This window comes from Atractosteus spatula, chromosome 2 (assembly GCF_055471065.1).
Source record: "Atractosteus spatula isolate fAtrSpa1 chromosome 2, fAtrSpa1.hap1, whole genome shotgun sequence".
Classification (NCBI taxonomy): Eukaryota; Metazoa; Chordata; class Actinopteri; order Semionotiformes; family Lepisosteidae; genus Atractosteus; species Atractosteus spatula.
Window position 1 is genome coordinate 46,132,748 of NC_142707.1, and position 21,350 is coordinate 46,154,097.

The 21,350-nt window shown below is 38.3% G+C and overlaps 1 protein-coding gene across 1 annotated transcript; it reads left to right on the plus strand.

The window, feature by feature from the left end:
* The first annotated feature begins 550 nt into the window (after positions 1–550).
* Positions 551–2,797, plus strand: gpr6 (G protein-coupled receptor 6). Its single transcript, XM_088939928.1, has 2 exons — positions 551–789; positions 1,420–2,797. Exon 2 carries the CDS (start codon positions 1,440–1,442, stop codon positions 2,421–2,423), a length of 984 nt encoding a protein of 327 aa, XP_088796054.1. The 5' UTR covers positions 551–789; positions 1,420–1,439; the 3' UTR covers positions 2,424–2,797.
* Positions 2,798–21,350: the final 18,553 nt, after the last annotated feature.

The following is a 21,350-nucleotide window of genomic DNA, read 5'->3' on the forward strand; positions in this document are numbered from 1 at the left end:
CTGTTATTATAGGTTTTCTTTATTTCTGAATATTTCAGCCTCTTGTACTGCAGTTAAGTTGCCCAAATTGAGCAGCTTTATTCAGTTAATACCGCAATGCATTTGCTTATTTGAAATAGCCAAGATATTATTAAAACACTTAGAAATGCGCTATTCTTAACATTAGTTCACTTTCAATCTTGAAACGTGTCCTAAGGGCAGCCAGCAACGCCAAATGTGTAATGCGTTTTGCCATATACTTCAACTGTAACGAAGCCTGAATCTATTAACACAGCCATTTGTGTATTTACATCACGTGGACTTCTCCTGTGCAAATTTACCGACTTTGATAACAATAATCACTTAAAGTGATGGGTGGGTTCTAAATCCTAAATTAAATTCTTAGAAAATGTGAATACCGCAGCTGCAGCGCCGAAATTAATTCCCCAGAGAATCAATCTTCATCGTGTTTTTCCCCATCTTCTTATAGCTGTTTTTCTTAACGACCATGTGATCGCAAGGCGCTTTCCAGATTTTCTCCGTGCATTGCATTTGACGTCATTAGGGTTTATTAGCAGTCTGAGCACAGACACCAACATCAGTAACACTCCATTCTTCTTTCCACTCGGTGAAGAGTCTGCAGTCCCACTCTCCGCACTCCCCTTCTCTCATGCATGGGTACAGCATTTTGAATGCGGGATGCCTCCATTACTCAAAAACAGACTATACGGCAGTTCATGAAGAAAATCCGTTGTTACTTGAAGCATCAAAGAACTTTATGAAATTCTACGTTTACATGTGCAAAACCAGGTAAGAAATGAATCTGTTATATTGTTTAAGTGTGTAGAACAAATGCATTTGCGATGTATTTTTATATTAAAATAACTGCGTATAATTACATTGCTTCTAATGTTTCGATTGCAAATGAGAGCTTTGATTTATAAAATGCTGGAGCCCTGGCTGAACAGTTTCAGCACCATGGCTAGCGCTGTTGGTGTTTGGTTTTGACGCCTTTATGCAATTCCACGCAATAGTAGAAAGCATTGTTTTGTTTTTGTTTTCCTGCTTCCTCTTTAAGTAAAAATAAAATTAAAAGTCTTTACATCTACTTTGTGTACTAATACTATATAGTTCATAATATTTAAGGAAAGCATTATTTTTTAATCTAGAGAAACGAGTATTTACTATTACTATTTACATTTTACTATGATTACATTATCATCTACTGAACAGTTTTGAAGCATTCTGTCGACTCTGCCGTAACTTTTACTTTTAAACAGTTTAAAACGGTCATTGTCACTTTGTTTCAAAGTCTTAACATTGACAATGTTTGTTTATAATGACCAGTTTCTCGAAACATTGTCATCTCAACTTTGGCACGCCCCCGGTGAACTGAATTTAAAAAGTAACCTTGTTCCTTGTTTTTTTTTTCTGTCTCAGGATCGGCTTACTTTGAAGAGATGAATGAAAGCCTGGCGTCAAATGAAACGGCAGCGCCAGCCCCGTGGATAGAAGCTACCGATGGCAACAGCACCTTGGAGCTTTCTTCTGAGCTGCTGGACTTCGCCATTAACCCCTGGGACATCATGCTGTGCATATCAGGAACTGTGATTGCCTGCGAGAATGCGATTGTTGTTGCCATCATATTTTATACGCCGACTTTAAGAACACCTATGTTTGTGCTAATCGGGAGTCTTGCGACTGCAGATCTCTTGGCAGGAATGGGATTGATATTGAACTTCGTATTCCAGTATTTAATTCCCTCAGAAACTATCAGCCTCATCACAGTAGGGTTTCTAGTGGCCTCTTTCACTGCCTCGATCAGCAGCCTACTGGCTATTACGGTTGACCGCTACTTCTCTCTTTACAACGCGCTGACTTACTTCTCGGAAAGGACAGTCCTCTACATCCACATGATGCTAGTCGTTACCTGGGGTGTGTCCCTGTGTCTGGGCCTCCTGCCCATTCTGGGATGGAACTGTCTGGACGAGCCACTGTCCTGCAGTATTGTCAAACCTTTGACCAAAAGCAACGTGACTTTGTTGGCAATCTTATTCTTTGTTATATTTATGATCATGCTACATCTGTACTTCAAGATCTGCAAAATAGTGTGCAGGCACGCCCACCAGATTGCTCTCCAACAGCACTTCTTCACTGCTTCGCACTATGTGGCCACAAAAAAAGGCGTCTCGACTCTTGCCATTATTTTAGGGACTTTTGGAGCGAGCTGGCTCCCTTTTGCCATTTACTGTCTCGTTGGCGAACGCGACTATCCACCGGTATACACTTACGCTACTCTTTTACCAGCTACTTACAACTCCATGATCAATCCTATAATTTATGCTTACAGGAACCAGGAGATCCAAAGATCAATCTTCGTTCTCTTCTGTGGTTGTTTTCAAACTAATGTGTCTTATCGTTCAAGATCTCCAAGTGAAGTCTAAGTGACCCGTGTTGGCTTGTAACCGTGTTGCACAGCGACAATCTGCTTTTCGATTCATTGTGCCTGCTAGAGTTTAAGACGAAACGTGTAAAGAGGTGTATCGCATTGGCACTTTACCTTAGTGTACTTCTGAGGGCAGAGAACGGTCAAAATTACTGTGAACGAAGTAGTTTTCTTGAATCGTACATTTGCGATGTGAATGTACTCAAATACTACTAAAAAGGAAGCACTTTATTTTCTTAACTGCCAAAACAGTGTTGAATACCTGTAAAACGTTGTACTTCGTACTTGCCAATACTGATGGTCCGTTTTGTATTTTGTAAAATTGCTAATATATGTATATTTTATACGAAACGGAAATAAAAGCAAAAAGGCTGAAATTCCCTTGCCTCGAGTGTGTAATTTACTCTCTTTAAATGCTGAAACCTTCGTTTGAATTTTAATTACCCTTGACCATCTAAACATTTGGAAGCAAACAAATATCGCTGTGTATAGTAGCTCCACAAGATCTTAAACAGGTGTCATCACGGCTATCTGGTCTTTTTTGTTGATATTTTAACTCAAGTTTAACGTGTGTGTGCCGAATTTACTGTAGGAATGAAGGTTTTATCACAGATTGCACGCAAATACCTGTATGTTTTCGATCCATCAACATTAGAGGTCAGAGGATACACTAGTGTACACATTTATATTTCTTTGTATATGTAAGGAATATGACAGGAATGTTTAGCTGAATATTTATGCATTCGCTTTAAAAATATTAGGTGCAGTTATGGATGAATGAAAGCGCATCAAAGTCACTCGTACTACAGTATATCAAAATAACCACGCCAATATATTGAATTCAGTTGTGCTTGAGAACGCTGCCTCTCATTTGAAAGCAGTGTGATCTGCAGGGAAACCTGAATGGAATACCTAACACCTGAATGCTACACGCCGTTAAGGGGGTAGTGTAGTCTGATACAACTACAAAAAAAAAGAAAAAAATATTGTTTTGTGACGAAATGAATTCAATCAGATATTCTCATTGAAGCTCGATTTACGGAGCTTGCAAGGTGTTCTGCAGGTTATCATGAAATCCTAAAATAAATGTCGCAAATACACACACTAGACTTAAAGCTGTTAATGAATACATTGTGATATTAGATTCTAGCTAAACGGTGAGCCCAGTAATTTCTGTTTTTGTGAACATCCTTATCTTGATGAGTTTAAGTCTGTCCTAAACAGAACAAAGTAAGGACAGAGCCATGCAACAGTTGTGCAGACAGCTAAATAAAAGTGGTACGTGTTTACAAAGTCAGTTGGCTGATTCAGATGACAGTGGAGCCTGAAGCAAAACAAGCTGGTCCACATATAAATGGGAACATATTGCTATGGACTGCCACAGTGGGCACTGGACCTTTTCATTTCCTGTACACTATGTCCTTCCATTCATTTGACCCACTGTGGCCTTAAATATCAGTACCTCCAGTATCACCAAGTGGTGTCTTCTTAGTGTACTAAGGGTATGAAGAGAAACCAGCTTCATGTAATGACAGGGGGCAGCTGCAAGTGGTGATGGTGGACCTGTAGGTGGCCTTATTCTCTCGGGACCAGAATTTTCACTGAATTGCCCTAACTCAGTCCTTTGGAGAAGACATTAAAGAGAGACCCCAACCACTTGTGGTTATTAATAGATCCAAGGGCATTGTTCATAACATTATGGGTGACAAGCCATCATACATAACCCCATACTGGGTGGCTGCCATTTATTATGAGTACTAAAATATGAACAAAACAATACATCAGAAAGGGTTATGGATTGGAAAAATGTGTGTGATTTATATAATTCACACAATGCTATACTGTATTCATATTAGCATCACACAGAATAAAGTTGTATCTGTTCTACATAATTGAATGCCACACAAGAGCTCATTTGTTTATACCCCTAAGTATCCCTTTAAGTAAAACTCAATAAAACAAATATGCAATGAAATTCTAGCCTTTGGAAGAGCAACAAAGCCTCTGGAAATGTAAAAAGGCCTCTGTAGGTTTAATGTCTCCCTGGGGTATAAAAGGTGGTAACACACGTCAATAATATCTATCATCAAGTTGACGACTACAGGCAAGCAGTCATAAAAAAGTAAGTAAAAAAACTGAAACAAAACAAGGATAAAACAGTGCAACACAACAACTGTACAGACAGCTAAATAAAAGTAAGGGATGTCTATAAAAAAAATTACAAAAGGCTGAATCCACCACTTTCCACTGTAGTGTCCATTATAAATCTTCAATACACACTGGTACTTTTAGGATACAAAGTATTGAACACTGTCATTCAAAGTCACCTGCATGATGTGACATTCATTGCTGGTTGCAAGTATAAAGCATCTTCTAAGGTCAAATCATGAAAAGAGGTTACTCAAACTTGCCAAAACATCTTTTGTCTCATTTAAGGGATATCTCATGGTGAGATTAAATGAAAATTGAGCTTCTTGAACATGGTCATTAATGTTTTGTTTGGCAAAAAAAAGCTGAAGCTGAAACTGGTGAGAAAAGCCCAATGTAAAATCTTGTGGAGTTTTTTTTAATACTTTGGGGTTCTTCTGCATCTACATATCCTGGAGTCCCTGTCAAGATAGGGAAATAATGAACTCCAACATGAATCTGGACATTTTGGCCAGACTCCTGTTTTTTCTCTGAGGAAGCTCAGGTTTGGTCCCTAATAGCTGTTCCAACATGACAATGATCCATGCATTCATATCAACACAGTAATGGTTAATTGCACACATTTTTTTTCACACAATCTCTCAATCTCTTGATGTTAAATCAGCAGAATATTTAAGATTCTAACTCCAGATGAAAGTTCACAAATGGAAACTGAAGGGCCTCAAGGACTTTGAGCAATTCTACATTGAGGAATGATCAAATTCTTTGTCTCCGAAGCAAAACCTCCTGAGTGTCATGTATTTTGGACTTAATGATTTAAAACTTTCATATATGACTTTGCTCTGTGAAAAGTTATTAATGTTACTTTATAACATTATTTGAGCAAGGAACATTATCCAATCTATATCCAGTCTTGCTGTTATTTGATGTTTATTGCTCCTGTTTCATTGGGGTCTATCACACCCTGGCTGGGAGTGGCTCGCATCAGGAAGACAGCTAGATGACAACATGTCTCTCTCCCTAATGGTACAATGGCCATTATAACATTATACCATAGGGAGAGAGACATGATGACATGTGGTTTTTCTTCCCTCCAGCCGGACCTAAGGCTGTACTTCCTGGCAGTCTTCTCCCACTGGATCAGACATCTCTCTCAGCTGCTATGCTCCAGCCAGTTATCTGGCTCTAATTCCAATCAGTAAGTACCTTTATTCACAGCTGCTTTGCTCTATGGCACTACCTCCTAGCAGCCCTCTTCCAGCCAATTAATCACCTTCCTTTCAGGACAGACCCACTACTCTGGTCCTGTCCACTTGCCTACCTTTCCTTCTTAAGCTCCACTCGGTTTGCTTCATGGAGACACGAAGCCCTGCACTTGGATCTCTGACTGCCAGCCTGCCACAGCAATACTTGTGGTGTACCTGCAGTGTATCATAGTATGAATAAAAGTGGAGGAGACTGTATAACCCATCTTTGAAATTTTAACAAAGTTATACAGAAACAGGAGGAAGGTTACCATACTAATTTTGAACTTCTGTTTGCCTGCTTATATAAGTCTCACACTCTGGACTTTCTGACACCCACCATCGCATTCAAACGTGTCTCGCATTTGGTGTTTCCTAGACCTTACCTTTATTGTGCTTATCAAAGATCGGAGTCCCTTTTGCCTCTTCAGCCTCAATGCTTCTCTTAAAGATAGCAGCTCCGCACTCTTCATACCTTCTACATTTTCTTTCAGGTCTCCTGATGTCATCAAACCCCCAGACTTTCTTAGTAGTTGCCCCCGCAGCAGTAGACCTCATAATACTTGCTATCTATGAATTGGCTATATTACTCTGTTCTCCTCCTCACTGATAGCTGGTGTGTGGTGAGTGTACTGGTGCACTATGGCTGCCGTTGCATCATCCAGGTGGGGCTACAGATTGGTGGTGGTGGAGGGGAGTCTCCATTATCTGTAAGCACTTTGAGTGGAGTGTGTAGAAAAGCGCTATATAAGTGTAAGTATTATTATACGTTGCTAACATTACTCCCTTTTTGGGGATTTAGCTCAAAATTCAATCCTATCCAGAAAACGTCTGCGAGCAGCATCTCTCTTCTGTGCTCTGCATCTGGCAGCTGTTCCAGGTCAGTAGCCCTTCAGGTCGACAGCATCTTCTGCTGCAGCTACAGAATACCAAACTACCTGTAGTACCTCCTACTTCCCATCAAGCTACTCTTCTGGCTCTCAGCATCTTGCACTGTTTGCCACTTCCTCGACACCTACTGTACCTCCACAGGAGTACCTCCAAGTCTCAATGGCAACCAACACAAATACAACGACATCATTGTTGTAACACTGTAAATATGGCATAGCTGGAAACAGGAAACTGAAGAAAATAACATCTTACTCACCTGCAAGCATCAGCAAGTGGTCCCTATTTCACTGTTCACCGACTCGCGATCCAGCAACCACAGCCTATATACTTCTTAAACTCATGCAAGTGCTCATACTTGTGCAAGCCTGCATCTTGCTGGATCTGTCGCTTGTTATATGTATGCACTTCAGCTAAAAAATCAGTTTTGGCGATTTCGCAGCTGAACTGACTTACTCTTAGTTCAGCAACTTGAATTCTGCATCGTGTGTTTTTGGGGATTCTTTTGCTGGGTCTGGGCAGCCTCATCGTGATGGCGAGGAGGCCAAAATGTCCTCACCCAGTCAAGCCACACTAAATATACTCTGCATACCAAGCCTCATCCTTGTGGCAATGCTACCATTTACCTGAGCCAGGCTGAGGTATATCAGAGTATATCTGCCCTGCATATCTAGTCTCTCTTGCCTTTATTATGATCTAGCCAGACTACTGAAATAACATTTGTTTTACTTGCTTTTAATAAATGAAGAGGAATGTTATTCATTTTGGGAACTCCCCTCTGTGTGTCCTGGTAAGAGGTCTTCAGCAGCATAAAATGTGTATGCTGATTCCTTGTAATGATTAAATAAGTCTTCAACATGCATCATTTATTTTCCTTTAAATTAAACAAAATCTTTTAAGCTGGACCTGTGGATGCTACATCCAATGGGGGACCACAACAACTATAGATTTGTCTCAACAACTCCTTCATGTCATGCTGTTGGGTTGTATGTACAGTATATAGAAATGATAGGAGGATTACATGAACATATTGCAGTAATTAGGAAAATTGATTTCATTCTTTGGTTTCATGTTGACATACCATTGAGCAATATTCCCTCCTCTTTTCAGAGGCTATGCACTTCAATCTGTTTAGATAACAGATTTTTTTATTTTGCCAATCTCATAAGGGGAGTAGGGTTGCCTGTTCCAAGGTAAGGTGGAAGTTATCACACACCACTGTGGGTCTGCTCTACAGACCTCCAAAGGAAACTAGGAGCTGATGGCGTCTCGTGTGATCAAGCACTGCACCATAATGAAAAATACAGGGAAAGGGTCTGTGGTGAAATGACCATGAAGATATAATTGAGAGAAAAAAGAACAGCTAGCAAGAATGGAAATATTTTGTCCCTCATTTTGATCGAATTACTAGAATTAACCTGGAAAAAAGAATAGATATGTTGTGATACTCCCCAGGAGGTCTGGGGTTGACCTGTTGGTATTAAGCACCCTGGGGAAAGACCAGTATAAGACAAAATAATACAGGAGTTAATAAAGCAGAGCTTGTTTGGACAAAGACCACATCAATCTGTATTCCCAATCTCCCAAACTGCTGTGTAAATCCTGTGCCTAAAGTCTCCCAGGTTTTTCCTTCTCACTCAAACTGTATACCCATGAGAGATACCAGTGGTGTACACGGGATGTTTTTTTACACGTTCATCAAAATTGTGTCCCTTTAAAAACACTGCAAGAAAAGCAATTCTTTATTGCACCACACAAATTATCTTAAAATATTTCTAATCAAACATTTACTCACCATGTAATGAAAAGATTTTAATTATTTCATTTTTTTCTTTATGTGTTATCAGTGAAAAAAAATAGATTTGAATTTAGTTTTGAAGTGTTTGTTGGTGCAGATAGACAATAATAAAGATTAATTCACAGTCCTCATTTTAAAGAATTCTCCTTCCCCTAAAGGTACTCATAATTTATATTACAGAGCAGGCATTTTCTAAATTTTAAATTTAATTTGCTGTGGCTCATTTTGTAGCCGTCCTAGTCCCACTGTTATGATGTTTTATTCAGAGTGCTGCTGCTCTCTTTCTTTTTTCAAATAAATTGGCTTGCAGGGCAAGATGTGAAGTTTTTCTGCCATTTATCTCTGACTTCCCTGTTCCTGGAACTCAGCATGAAAAAAGCTTTAGTGAAGACCCGTGTCCCTCTAATAAATACAGTACAGACTTCTGCATTAGTTTATGATGTTCATGATGTGAAAGTCATAGGGAATCCTATGGCTTTGCCCTTTTATGGCAGAGGAAGCAAACAGAAGTAATCTACTGTAGGTGTTTTTAACACTGCCTGTGAAGACATCTCATGCCTAGGAGCTTGTGATAAAAACCTGAACCTCATAATTAAGCCTTTTCAGTTGCTTTAATGCTCCAAAGAGACAAATGATGCTTAAAAATCTTGAAATCTCCAAGAGATTAAGAAGTGTCAATTCCTAAGAAGTAAACTATTAATTTAGTTTTATTTTGGGTTCAATTACTTATGTACTGTACATGATTGATGGGTAACATGTATGGGGGATTATTAAACATAAATCAGAGCCGACAAAGACACAGGAGCAGGCAGCTTGTACAGGTGCATCCTGCAGGGTGAGATGCAGATGCTGACAGTTACATTTTGCACATGTACGGTTAATGCTGGCAGAAAGTAGAATTCCACAGTGTTTTTAAATGTTTGTTCTTCAGTGGCAGGGATGTGTAGATTTGTATAGAGACCGAGCACACTGTCTTATTATTGCCTGTTATTTTAACCTCATTCTGCTAAGCCACACTTAGAGATAGACTAAGCTTTGTTTGCACATCCCCAATAAATTACAAACAATGACAAGTTCTGTTCCAACTATAGATACAGATGTTTTCATACTTTACACTGAAAATATCATTGTGAAAAAGAATGATGTTACTATAGGTGGATATGACACAACAAAAATAAATGAGCTCATTCCTTTGCTTAGGTATAAAAAATTAAAGTTAAAAATAAATTTGAACAAGTGTAGATGTAGTCAAACTAATGCCAATACTTCATAGCAAGTGCCATTTTAGCAATATAAGCACTAAACATAGATACCTTACAGAAGCATAAATTATAAATACCAATTTAATGCTTCAAAGATGGTAATTTTTATCTTCATATAATGCTATGTCAAAGAGGGAACTGGTTAGAGATGCAACTGTGAGGGCACAGACTTTGAAAGAGCTACAGTTCTTGGCTGAGATGGGAGAAAATGTGCTTCGGTTAACAACAGCCCACTCACTCTACAAAACTTTGACTTACAGATATATGTCAGAGTGGAACATTTATCTAAAATCACACATTTAAGTGATCCTGCATACATCTAACAAAAGGGTTTGTGGTCTGACAAAACAAAATTCAATATTTAAGCTCTAACGGGGAGCCACCATAGTGCATCACTCAGTCAACACCATCTCCGTTGTTAAGCATGGTGTTGGCATCCTTATATTATAGTTCTGCTTCTCATCAGCAGCCAATGGGAAGTTTGTCAAGACAGTTGGGAACATAGGCGGAGCAATGTGCTAGCAAACCTTATAGAAAACCTACAGATCCAAAACTGGGACAAAGATTCACCTTTCCAGCAGGACAATGGTCAGAAGCAGAAGACTGGCTCAAGACAAAGAAAAATGAATGTCCTCAACTGGCCCAATCAAAGCTTTTACATTAATTCTGTAGAGAATCTGCAGAAAGACTTTGAAATTGTTGTCCAAAAGAGATCCCCCAACTACTTAATGGAGCCCAAATGTGCCAAGAAGAATGGGCAGAAATTGCACCAACCTGTTGAGCAAAGTTGGCAGAGGCATCCAGAAAGATTTGCAGCTGTAATTACTGCCAAAGGTGCTTTCCACCAAATATTCGTGATAATAATAATCATCGGTCTGAATTCTTACACAATCAACATTTTTTATTTACTTTAGTTTTTGCTGAGCTTTATTGTAGCCTATCTCATCTTTAGAAGCCTCCAGTTTGAGCATTCAGGTTTTGAATACAACACTAAGTTTAAAAATGTGTGTGCATCATTTTGTAATTTCACAAAAAGTGTCTGAATACTTTTGCAAGGGACTGTGATACTACAAATCTGCACTAACTGGCAGCTAGGAACAATGGAAATAATTTGAATAATACTGCAGTACCTTTGGAGAATCCCACAGGCTTGAACTAGCCAAACCTGGATTATATAGCTCACACTGTATGCTAGTCAGTGCCTTATGCTAGCAGTATCCTATTCCTTCTCCATTCTTACACTCTTCTTTTGCCTCTCCATCCTTTCTTACACTCTATGGCACATTATATTTGCCAAAACCCTTGCCTCTGACAAGTTAAACAAATACAGAAATTTTATTAACAACAGTTGTTTTTTATGTCTTTTGCAATTTCAAATATCTTAAGAGGAAATAAAGTAGCTGATGAAACAAAGAATGTTGTAAACAAACCTAGAAAATTGCTATTCAATATAACGAAGAAACTGCAGCTCTGAAAGTTGTTCCAGAGTGTTTACAGTACGTGAGTCATAGTAATTTTCTGGTTGTTTACCCAAAGGATTATTTTGCATTTAACTGAAAAAAGCAATTACCATTTGTAGGAGATACCTGACACATATTTAGACTTACAAAAAGAGATTGTCATACTGCAAAGAGATGCTGGTTCTACACAATGTGCTTTAGTCTATAGCCCACTGCTTGATATCATTTTTTGTAAAATTTCTGTTAACAAACGATTTGTACTTGCAACTTTTAGCACCTGTGCAAAGAGAAGTGCATCAAAAACATTCTGTAATTCAATCGATTAATTTCTAATCTTGAAATAAAATTGTAAAACAAGGTAGCGACTCATTGGGCATACCCATTAGGTATATCAAAGGTTGACTTTCTACATTTTCTGAAAAATTAATTTTATGAATCAGACTTTATTATATAAATCATCTTTGAAACCTGAAAGCTAACAGGTAAACTGTTTCAAAAAAGAGAAAGAAGAAAATTTTACATGCTCCCAAGCTAAAAAAAAGTTAAGACCACTGTCAGAACATGAACCTGGTATAAAAGGATGAAATAGCACTTATTTAACAGATGCCACAGTGGTGCTTATGGTATTTCTTGCTCAGTCCACATAGACAATCATCTATAATAATACAATGAACTCTTGGGATTGTTGCACCACTTAAGTCTTTGAAAATTAATTTAGAAATTAAAAATTAATCCATTTCCTTATTCATCCATTAATCCATCTGCTAAAATACTGTTTGCAAAATAGAAGTATGAAATTACTTGAAGCCCAGACCTCTGAAAATCCCTATGCATTGTGTAAAGTCTTTGAAAACACACAATCCTCCTCTAACTGTCCCTGGTGTCCTTGCTCAGTTCAAGCTTTTCTTAAGATGGGGGAGAAAAGGGCAGAAAAAATTCAAATTGGATGAAGGGCTGAAAAAGGTCTATGCTGTAATTGCACTCTGAGATGCTGCCCTAATGAAAGAGATCGTGGGATGAAGGAACAAGGTTCATTTTTAACTTTCAGGTGTCAATTTGTGGTGAAGTCATTAAGAAGCACCGCAGCATTTTTACTGTTACCCTAGTCTAATGAACATAAATTAATATCTGTATCCACACAAGCACTTCCAGAATCAAGAGGGTGTCCTGTGTCCTGCTTTTCTGGCTATGAAAAATACATTAGCAGACCAAAGCAGAGCCTTTGGAGGGATAAAGACTGAGCTGACAGTGTCTTCAAAGAGATCTGCATACAAATTGGTCACAGTGGGAGACGACAGCAGAGATCATTAGAGGATGCAAGCTTTGATCAAACTAGACAATATTGTACAATATCATACCAGCTTGCTGTTTTCCTACCTAGATAGCAGGAAAGCTTAAAAGCACTTTTTAAGTAAGGAACAGATCTTCAAAACCCTTAGAGCATCAGTCATAATTAAGTTACAGTAATTAAATTGAGTAGATTATTATTCATTGTTCTTAATGGTGTGAGCCTGTGGACACAGTAGTGAGTTGTCATAGAACTGACATTCTCTTTCATTTAGAGGACTCCCTAACTTATTTTACTCTCCATCAAGACCATTGTATTCAGCTGTCAACCAAGTTCAAAATAGAAACTACATATGCATATAATTTTTTAGTCTGAGAACTCTGTCATAACAGCTGTTAAAAGTCATCCTGATTCATTTTTAACAGCAATTACAATTTGTATTCATGTTACAGGAAGAACAATTTCATTTCATTTGTTTTTTAAAATCTGAATAGTACATGTGATTGTACCCCAAATACCACGTTACATACTTAATAATTCTGCAGTTATTTTAAGTGGTAAACTTCTGTGGATGACAGAATGATTTAATACCAACTTGTCAAATGCTATAATTCATGGTATGCAAATTAGTCCAGAATGTTCATTTGCAATGAATGTTCAATAAAAAAGCATAAGCTCAGCTTTCTTGTGTCCCGATTAAACATTCATAATTCACCATCCTGTTACAATTTTTAATTTACAATCTCACAGTAGGGAGTGTTACAACACCATATTTCCCATCATGTGTATACTGTGTCACGCCTGACATCCCTCCCTAGAGGGTGCTCCACTGCTCCCATTATTGTCCTTGTGATTGTTATGCTCCCCAGGTGTACCCTCTTAGCTTTATTATTTAAAGACTAGCTCCTCCAGTCCTCGGTACTCATCATTACGGTAAGGATGTCGCGAGGCCCGCCTAACACCAGGAAACCCTACGTCTGTCTCCTGAGGGCATAGGCCTCATCCCCGACACCTCCAGCTTCCTGAGCCCGGGGTCTGTAGGATCTTGCCCCATCACCCTTGGACCTCCATGTTTTGTCTCTCCGTGTGCTCCCCCCTCCCAGGGATTTTAACCTTGTCGCGTCCCAGGATGGATTCTTCGTTGATAGACTATTGGACTGTGCCCTGACCTGCCTTTGGACCCGTTTGGATTTGGATGCCGTTCGTTGTCTTCCCCGTTCACTGTCTCACGGATTGTCACTATTATTTTGTGCACTATTAAACCCCTGTGTGTTCCCTTTTACCACACCTCCTGTTTTCTCCAGCTTTTACCGCATCGCATAGGGTCTTCTACAAGATCTGACACGGATTTCAGTCCGTGTTCGTGACATACTGTACGTAATGAATGAGAAGTTGGGTGATTATTGCACTGTTACCTGCTTATCCAGCTCTCTGTATATTTTCTGTAAGCTAAGCAAATATCCCTTATGGTGGCCAAACACCTTGTCATGAACATGTCTTAACACAACCCATCAAGTTTCAAATCTCTACTACTATTGCGTCTGGTTTCATAGAACAACAATTTTCAGATTCATATTTTGCAGATCTCAGTCCATATGACCAGCTAGCATGAAACAGCCTCTTCACCTAAAGTTTTTAGAACCATTTAAATCAGTCTTCATCCAGGCATTTCATACACGTTTAAAAATAAAGAAAGAAGAAAACATTGTGTATAAAACATTCTGAACATCAAGAAATCAAGTGGTTTCATAAAAAAACTGCTGTAAATTTAGATCCTGTAGGGTCTAGTGTCTTCTGGTTTTTGTTCCAACCCGAACAGTCAGTTAAACGACTGATTTAATTATTTTCTTAGTTGTATATACTGTACAATTTTTCCTCTGGCCTTACTGTTCATTATTTAAAATATTTGTATATTTAAAGGTGCAGTTACCTATTAGTTGCACTCAAATATCATTAGGAGTTATCATGCAGTTGACATGTAGAACGAACTACTGTATTCTTTATTATTGTATTACTGTATTATTCTCTGAATACAGCTCATATTTTTACTAACTGTTAATTAATGCATGTGTTAATTCTTAAAATACATGTTTTGTAGATAATCATGTTGATGGTTAAAAAAACAACAAGAGAGGTTATTGACAGGTTATTCTCTAAATTCTTCCATCAGTTACTCAAGACTGGTAATATGAATTGACTAGAAAATTGCTAATGAGGTGTCCACCTGTAAAAATGGTGACAAAACAAAATCAAGTAATTATAGACCAATACACTGTAATACAAATTGAAATGAGGTAATTTGTGGAGTACTACTGGGATCTATATTAGGTCCATTGCTCTTCTTGATTTTTAATAATGATCTTAATTAGGTATAGTTAGCAAACTAGTCAGGTTTACAGATGATCTCAAAATACGAGGATGAAAAAACATTGTAAAAGACAACTTAAAGACATTTTTTTTTCTGGATCGGGCAAACATTAGGTAGATGTAACTTCATGTAAACAAAGGCAATTTTTGCATACAGGTAGCAAAAGCAAAGTATACAGCCATCTATTTTCAGTAATGGCTAAATCTAGTACAGGGTTGCAGTCAGAGAGAGCATAACATACTGTAGCAGTCAATAAGCACTAGGCAAGATATACTGTAGGCTTGAGGGGAAGCTGGTCCACCACATGTGTGACAAGGCAACTGCAAAACAGTAAGCTGTCAAGCCATCTAATGTCACCAGAGGGCTTCAAAGCTAACCCGTGTGATGAATTAGAAATAGATCAGTTGAGTGTGAGATCAAATGAAATACAGGTGCCCTGGATATTGTACACTAGCATAGAAGTGTAGGAAGAAGAATTAGTTTTTGTTCAGAGTCTGAAGTATGGAGTAAATCATGACTTGTTTCTTTTTGTAAATAAAAGAATGGTGGTTTAAAAACAGCACTGCAAAAAATAATTAGGTTTCAAGTAAGAGAACTAGTGTTGTCTTAAATATTGCTTCATTAATTTGATTCCTTTTTCTCCTCTGATAAAAAAATGGTCCCTAAAAAACAACATCTAAAAAAAAACAACTAAACTTTTCTTTCATGAAAGAGATTACATAGAACAGACACCCAGGGTTTCATTTAAAAAAAAATGGACTTTAGATTGCCTTCCATGTAAAAGATCTGTGAGAGCAAGAGCTTGAAAACATTGTGACTTAAATCAGCCCTTCCAGCTCACTTGTCACTGTAATGACTATTGTAATCTGATGTACCAGTGAATAAGCTGTGTAGCAGACATTTCACCGCAGACGTGTTCCAACATGATCTGCATGCAGAGTTAACCAGTAAGTATCTATCGGCAAAACCCTCTCAAAGTCGAGAGCAAAACTTCTATTGGATTGAAATAGATGTATTCACAATCCTGCTTGTTTACAATGTATATGGCTGCTTCATGTTATCGGACATTTTGTTACCTCAATCTGAATCGCAGACAGTGAGATAAATTTATTTTGTGGTGTAAATTGGAGGTTTGACAAGTCACTGTGTACATTTTACTTTCACTGTGGTTTGAAATGTACTTATCTACTGTATCTTTCTAACCCCAAAATATAAAAATAACAGTCCCCTTTAAGGGATTATTATCACATCACGACATCTTTAATAATCACTTATCCAATTCATGGTCTCAGTGGCCCAGAGCCTATCCGAGGAAGCATTGGGTGTAAGATGGGATACACCCGGAGCAGGATCGCAGGGCACACACAGACAGAAAAACACACACACTCAGACCAGGGCCAGCTTTTACAGAAGCCAATTAACCTACCAGTATGGCCTCTGGGAGGATACCACAGCACCCAGAAGAAAGTCACTCGAACATGGGGGGAGCATACAAACTCCACGCGGATATGACACTGGAAAACCAGGACACCAGCACTGAGAGGCAGCAATGCTAACCACCGTACCACCATGCCACACTAACTTAAGAGATGTTATGATGAAGACATACCATGCCTTTACAAGGCCTCATTTAGAATAATGTGCACAATTTTGGTCACCAAGATAAAAAAAGAGATATTGCTGCTCTGGAATCAGTGCAGAGAAAAGTAACAATGGAAGGTCCTACAGGACTGACAGGACGAACCTTTTCTGTCTTGAAAAGAGAAGACTACAAATGGACCTGATACAAGTATTCAGAATCTTCAGAGACACTGCCAAAATCAACTCTTCAGTTGACATCTTCAGAATCAACAGTGAAACACAAACCAGAGGACATGTCACGCCCTCTACAGCTAGAGGGCGCTCCTACTCTGTCCTGTTCCTAGCTTCCCTGTGCTTTGCTTGTCCTTCTGGTGTGTCTTTGTGTGGGGCTATATATTTCTGGGTCACCCTTTCCTCCTGACTCAGCATTGAGGGATCGGATGTCTTGAGACCCGCCTAGCACCAGGTTAACCCATGTTTTGCCGCTACGCATAGGGTCTTTTTTGCTCTCCTGGCCATTCCACGCAATGCCTTTCCAAAACGTCAGGGAGAACAGGAAGCACTTCTTTTTCTTGTTCTGGAACAAGCTACCCAGCCATGGTTTTCTTTCAAATAAATATCCTTGAGCATCTAAACATGGTAAGGTTCCTTCCTGCCTGAACATGCCACCATCTGAAGTAATTACCACACACTGCGAGCGCATAACATTTTACATCTTTTATTCTGAGAAAAACTATTCATTTCATTCATGTCCATATCCATTAATTTTAGTATATTACTTAATATTCAGCATGGGGCTTCTTGACAGGAGATCATACTTTGATATTTACTGTATGACATTGTATTTGATTTTAAACTTATTATTCAATGGATGTACTATTCTATTAAGGAGTCAAAGTGTTTTTCAAGGAAACCCCATGATCAAATAATTTTTTTCTACCAGGCTTTCTGTTTTGTCAGCTTTGTTCCAGACCAAGGCTTTCATGCAGTAGGTAGTACAGTACTTCGTGATCCATGGAAAAAAGTCAATACTGACTTGTCATCAAGTCTAGGTCAATGGTGATTAATTGCTCTAACATGGAAATTGAATGTTTTACAAACATCTGTGACATGCTAGTCAAATTTCAGTTCAGTTAGTAAAAATAAAAAGTTTTTCCAACATCTGGCTTCAAAAATGTTTCACAGTTATCAACAGAGATGTAGTCTAAACGGATCATTGAAGGAAGATTTTTTTAACAAACAACATTAACTTCTTTCATCATAGTTCACTAAAAGGAAGCTAGAATGTGTACAGACTTTAATTTCTTCTAAACAAGTTGTTGCTCCACACAGAAAAATCTGTTGGCTGACCTTTGAACCCTGAGCACAGCTGGTTGTCAGCCACATGAAAGTGTAAATTAAAACTAAGCCTGCAGACAAGTTCTCCCAGAGAACACATTTTAATTACATATATAAAAACTGAATCCTCTATAACATCAGAGGTTTTCAGAGTCATTTTAGATCCTTTCCCATTAATATACATTTTCCTCCCAGAGAGATAACTTACTTAAACCACATAGAAGCAGTGTCAGACACATTCAGTGTTTCCAAACAGTCAAAATGTCTTGTGATCAGTGTCAAGGGCCACTGAAAGATATAGTAAAATAAAAAAAAACGTCAAACTTTAATTTTCACTGGCTAACAGTAGACTATTAGCCATGAGAATAAAAGGAGCCTCAATCCTTAACAAAAATCCAACTGGAATTTTTCAAAGAAACTAAAAGGTCTGAAGTGGTGGATGAGTTGAGTTCAATCTGTTCCAAGACTAAAAACATCACCACTAATTTATTCTAAGCAATTCAGTCAAACGGTTTGAGAAGATATGAAGGTCTTTTAAAGTGACAAGATGCTGTGGTGATTAAAAACTGTAGCCTGTCTAGTATGACCTCTTCCTTGATTTTCTGGAAAGGGTTGTAATAATTAAATCAAATTAATCACATTTTAATCAAATTATTGTTTAATATTTTATCTGCTTTGTTTCTGTGATTACTATTTATTAATTTTGTACCCTTTTAATGGCATCTTGTTTTATTTTTAATTTATTCTTTAATGTACTCAAACCAAATGTCCATCATTTTAAAACCACAAAAAACTTGGTTCACATACTTTGGAGACTAATAGCGCTACAGTATATCCTACAAAAACAAAAGTTCAAAATCTTTTACTTCTCTTCAGTTCCATAGTGAAAGTTATCATGACAAATGTAATTACCTGTGTTAATGTGATAATAATGTGTTAATTCCTGGGTCAAAAGTGGAACCTTAACTTTACTGACATTTTTTCACAGATTGTACAATAGCCTTGCTGTCCAGCCTTAGCACTAATTAATTTTTAATAGCTTTTAATTTTTAACAGTTAAAAATTTCCTCCAATTAAACTTTGACAAGACTGAAATCATGCTTCTCTGCAGCTACCAACTATGTAAAGCCAATGTTGTAACCCTGTCTGTGGCTGGTACTATACTTGAATCTAAATTTCAGAATTGAAGGGTAATATTTGATCCAGGCTTGACGTTTAATCCAAATCTGAAAAATATTATAAAATCATTCTTCTGTCTCAGAAATATCACCATACAATTTTTTTTTGTCTCTGACTGTAGCAGAAAAGCTGGTCAACAAATTAGTCTTTTCTAGAATTGCTTACTGCAACGCCCTACTTGCTGGGGTGTCTAAAATCCTTCAGTATGTCCAGAATTTGCCAGAATCATGACCAGGTCACGTACAAGTGATCACATTACTCCTGTCCTGGAGTCCATCTGCTAGCTTCCTATCAGGTTTGTAGTCAACTTCAAAATCCTCCTGCTCACCTTTAAGGCTCTTCATGGCTTGGCACCTTGGTACCTATCTGACTAACTGTATTCCTACTCTGAACCTCACAACCTTTGTTTTTCTGATTCTAGTCTCATGTTCATGCCAAGCTTGTCTGCATACTATACAATAGGTGACAGGGTCTTTTTCTGCTGCATCCCAAAGCTCTGGAGTTCTATCCCAAGGATATCAGAGAGCCAGCTTTCCTGAGTGCTTTCAAATCCAGATTCAAAACCTTCTTCCGCAGAAAAGCTTTCATTTAATTGATGTCTGTCTGCTCTTTGTATCTTCTACTGGACTCTAATACATTGTTTTTATTCGTGCTAATCGTTATCTCCTCCCTTTGTTAACTTTTTGTAATACTTTAAAGCCCTTTGGAAAAATACTTTTAAAAGTTATATGATTTTTTTATTGTTATTAGGATTTCCAGTTATGGGTATATGCTGCCATCTGCTGGTGACATTGTAGAAGATAAAGTCTCTACAGAGGGAGTTTTCATATAGGGTAAAATGTCAATACCTTGCTCTAGTCTTTCCCAATCCTGGTGCTTCAACTGAGCTCTTCTCTAACGAGGCTTAATCAAGCTAATTTCTCATCTTTTGTGTTTAAACAGATCAGCCCGTTAAGCTGGTGTCCTTGAGGATCAGTATTGACTACCCTTAAGCTAAAGGTTTGAACTGTTTTCCATCATTTTAAGTTTTGCAAAGAGAAAACAATGTTTTATATTTTCTGTTTCACACTACAAAATCTCACAAATAAAACTGAACATATATTTAACAGAACAGCTAGAGAATAAGTCACAGAGTGACAAAAGTAGATGTGGGGCAACAGGCGCTGGAGACTAAAAATGACTTTAGGACTGCATATATTGGCCAGAATTTTAGTGTCCATTTCTTTCCTCTAATCTAAGTCCGAGGACTTCTAGTCTAGTCCAATCGCCAAGGACTGAAGGGCACGTTGTTTGCTCAGACACCACTTGATTAATATACAGTAAGGGGTGGCGTGTTGATGTGTGTGGTTGGGTTGAGCCACTGTGGACCTGCCCTTGTGCAGAGGGGGGCAGGAAGGAAACAAAAGAGAGACAGAGCTCCCTTACACTTGGCCATTTGCATACTGTCAGCTCATTAATCAGCCCTGAGCAGTTAGCATCATACAGCACACAGCAGGAGGATTGACAGAGAAGAATTGAGGGAAACCCTTATTGTACTACAGGAGACAGCAGAAGACTCAGTCACCAGAACGGGACTCTGCAGTGAGCAGTAGAGGAAGACTCCAGCATCGTCTCCATTCCTCTACCCAACATTGGACTTGGAGACAACAGATTAGGGGGGAGCAAAAGGGAACGCATAGTCTGGGTCACCTGGAACTGAAAAGACCACACAGATTGCCTACCCTGGGACTGGAAGGAGGTGTGCTAGGGTACATGCTAGACAGAGCAGTTTCAGGAGAATAGCCATGCTTGACTTCTCATTTGGAACATTTGGTTTTGAGTAACTGGCATGCAGGAGGGTTCATGTATTTCTGAGTGATTGTGAGGAATAAAAGAGTAATTATATAGTACTAATCTTGTGCCGGTCTGGTGGTTCTAGGAGGACATGTTAAAGAGAAAAAAAGGGTCTTAGCACTCTTAAAACTGTTAGTTGGCCTAGCAGCTAAAATGTACTCTGCAGATTAGGGTCATTCTACTATCTACGGTATATTTTGTTTTTTACATTAATAGCATACTGTTAATCAAACCTGGCATCTCTATTCCATGACACCACATGACTTTGAACCTTCCAATAAATTAATAACTAGATTTATTCTTCATTGTTTAATCACCTCAGGCCACTTCAAACATTAAGGATTAGCTGCAGCAAAGACCAGCAATTTAATGGAAGTGTAAAGAATGACTCTCTGGTTTAGCCAGTTACAGTTCACTGATTCAAAATTTGCTTCTGTGATTTTTAATTGAGGAATTTTTTCATCTTCTCTCATTTTCCAACAAAATATCTGTAAGCAGTCCTTCCAGGTGATTTTTTTCTACTTACAAATGGGCTACT

Excerpts from the sequence above, each read along its gene's own strand:
- gpr6 (XM_088939928.1), top strand. The coding sequence starts at position 1,440 with ATGAATGAAAGCCTGGCGTCAAATGAAACGGCAGCGCCAGCCCCGTGG.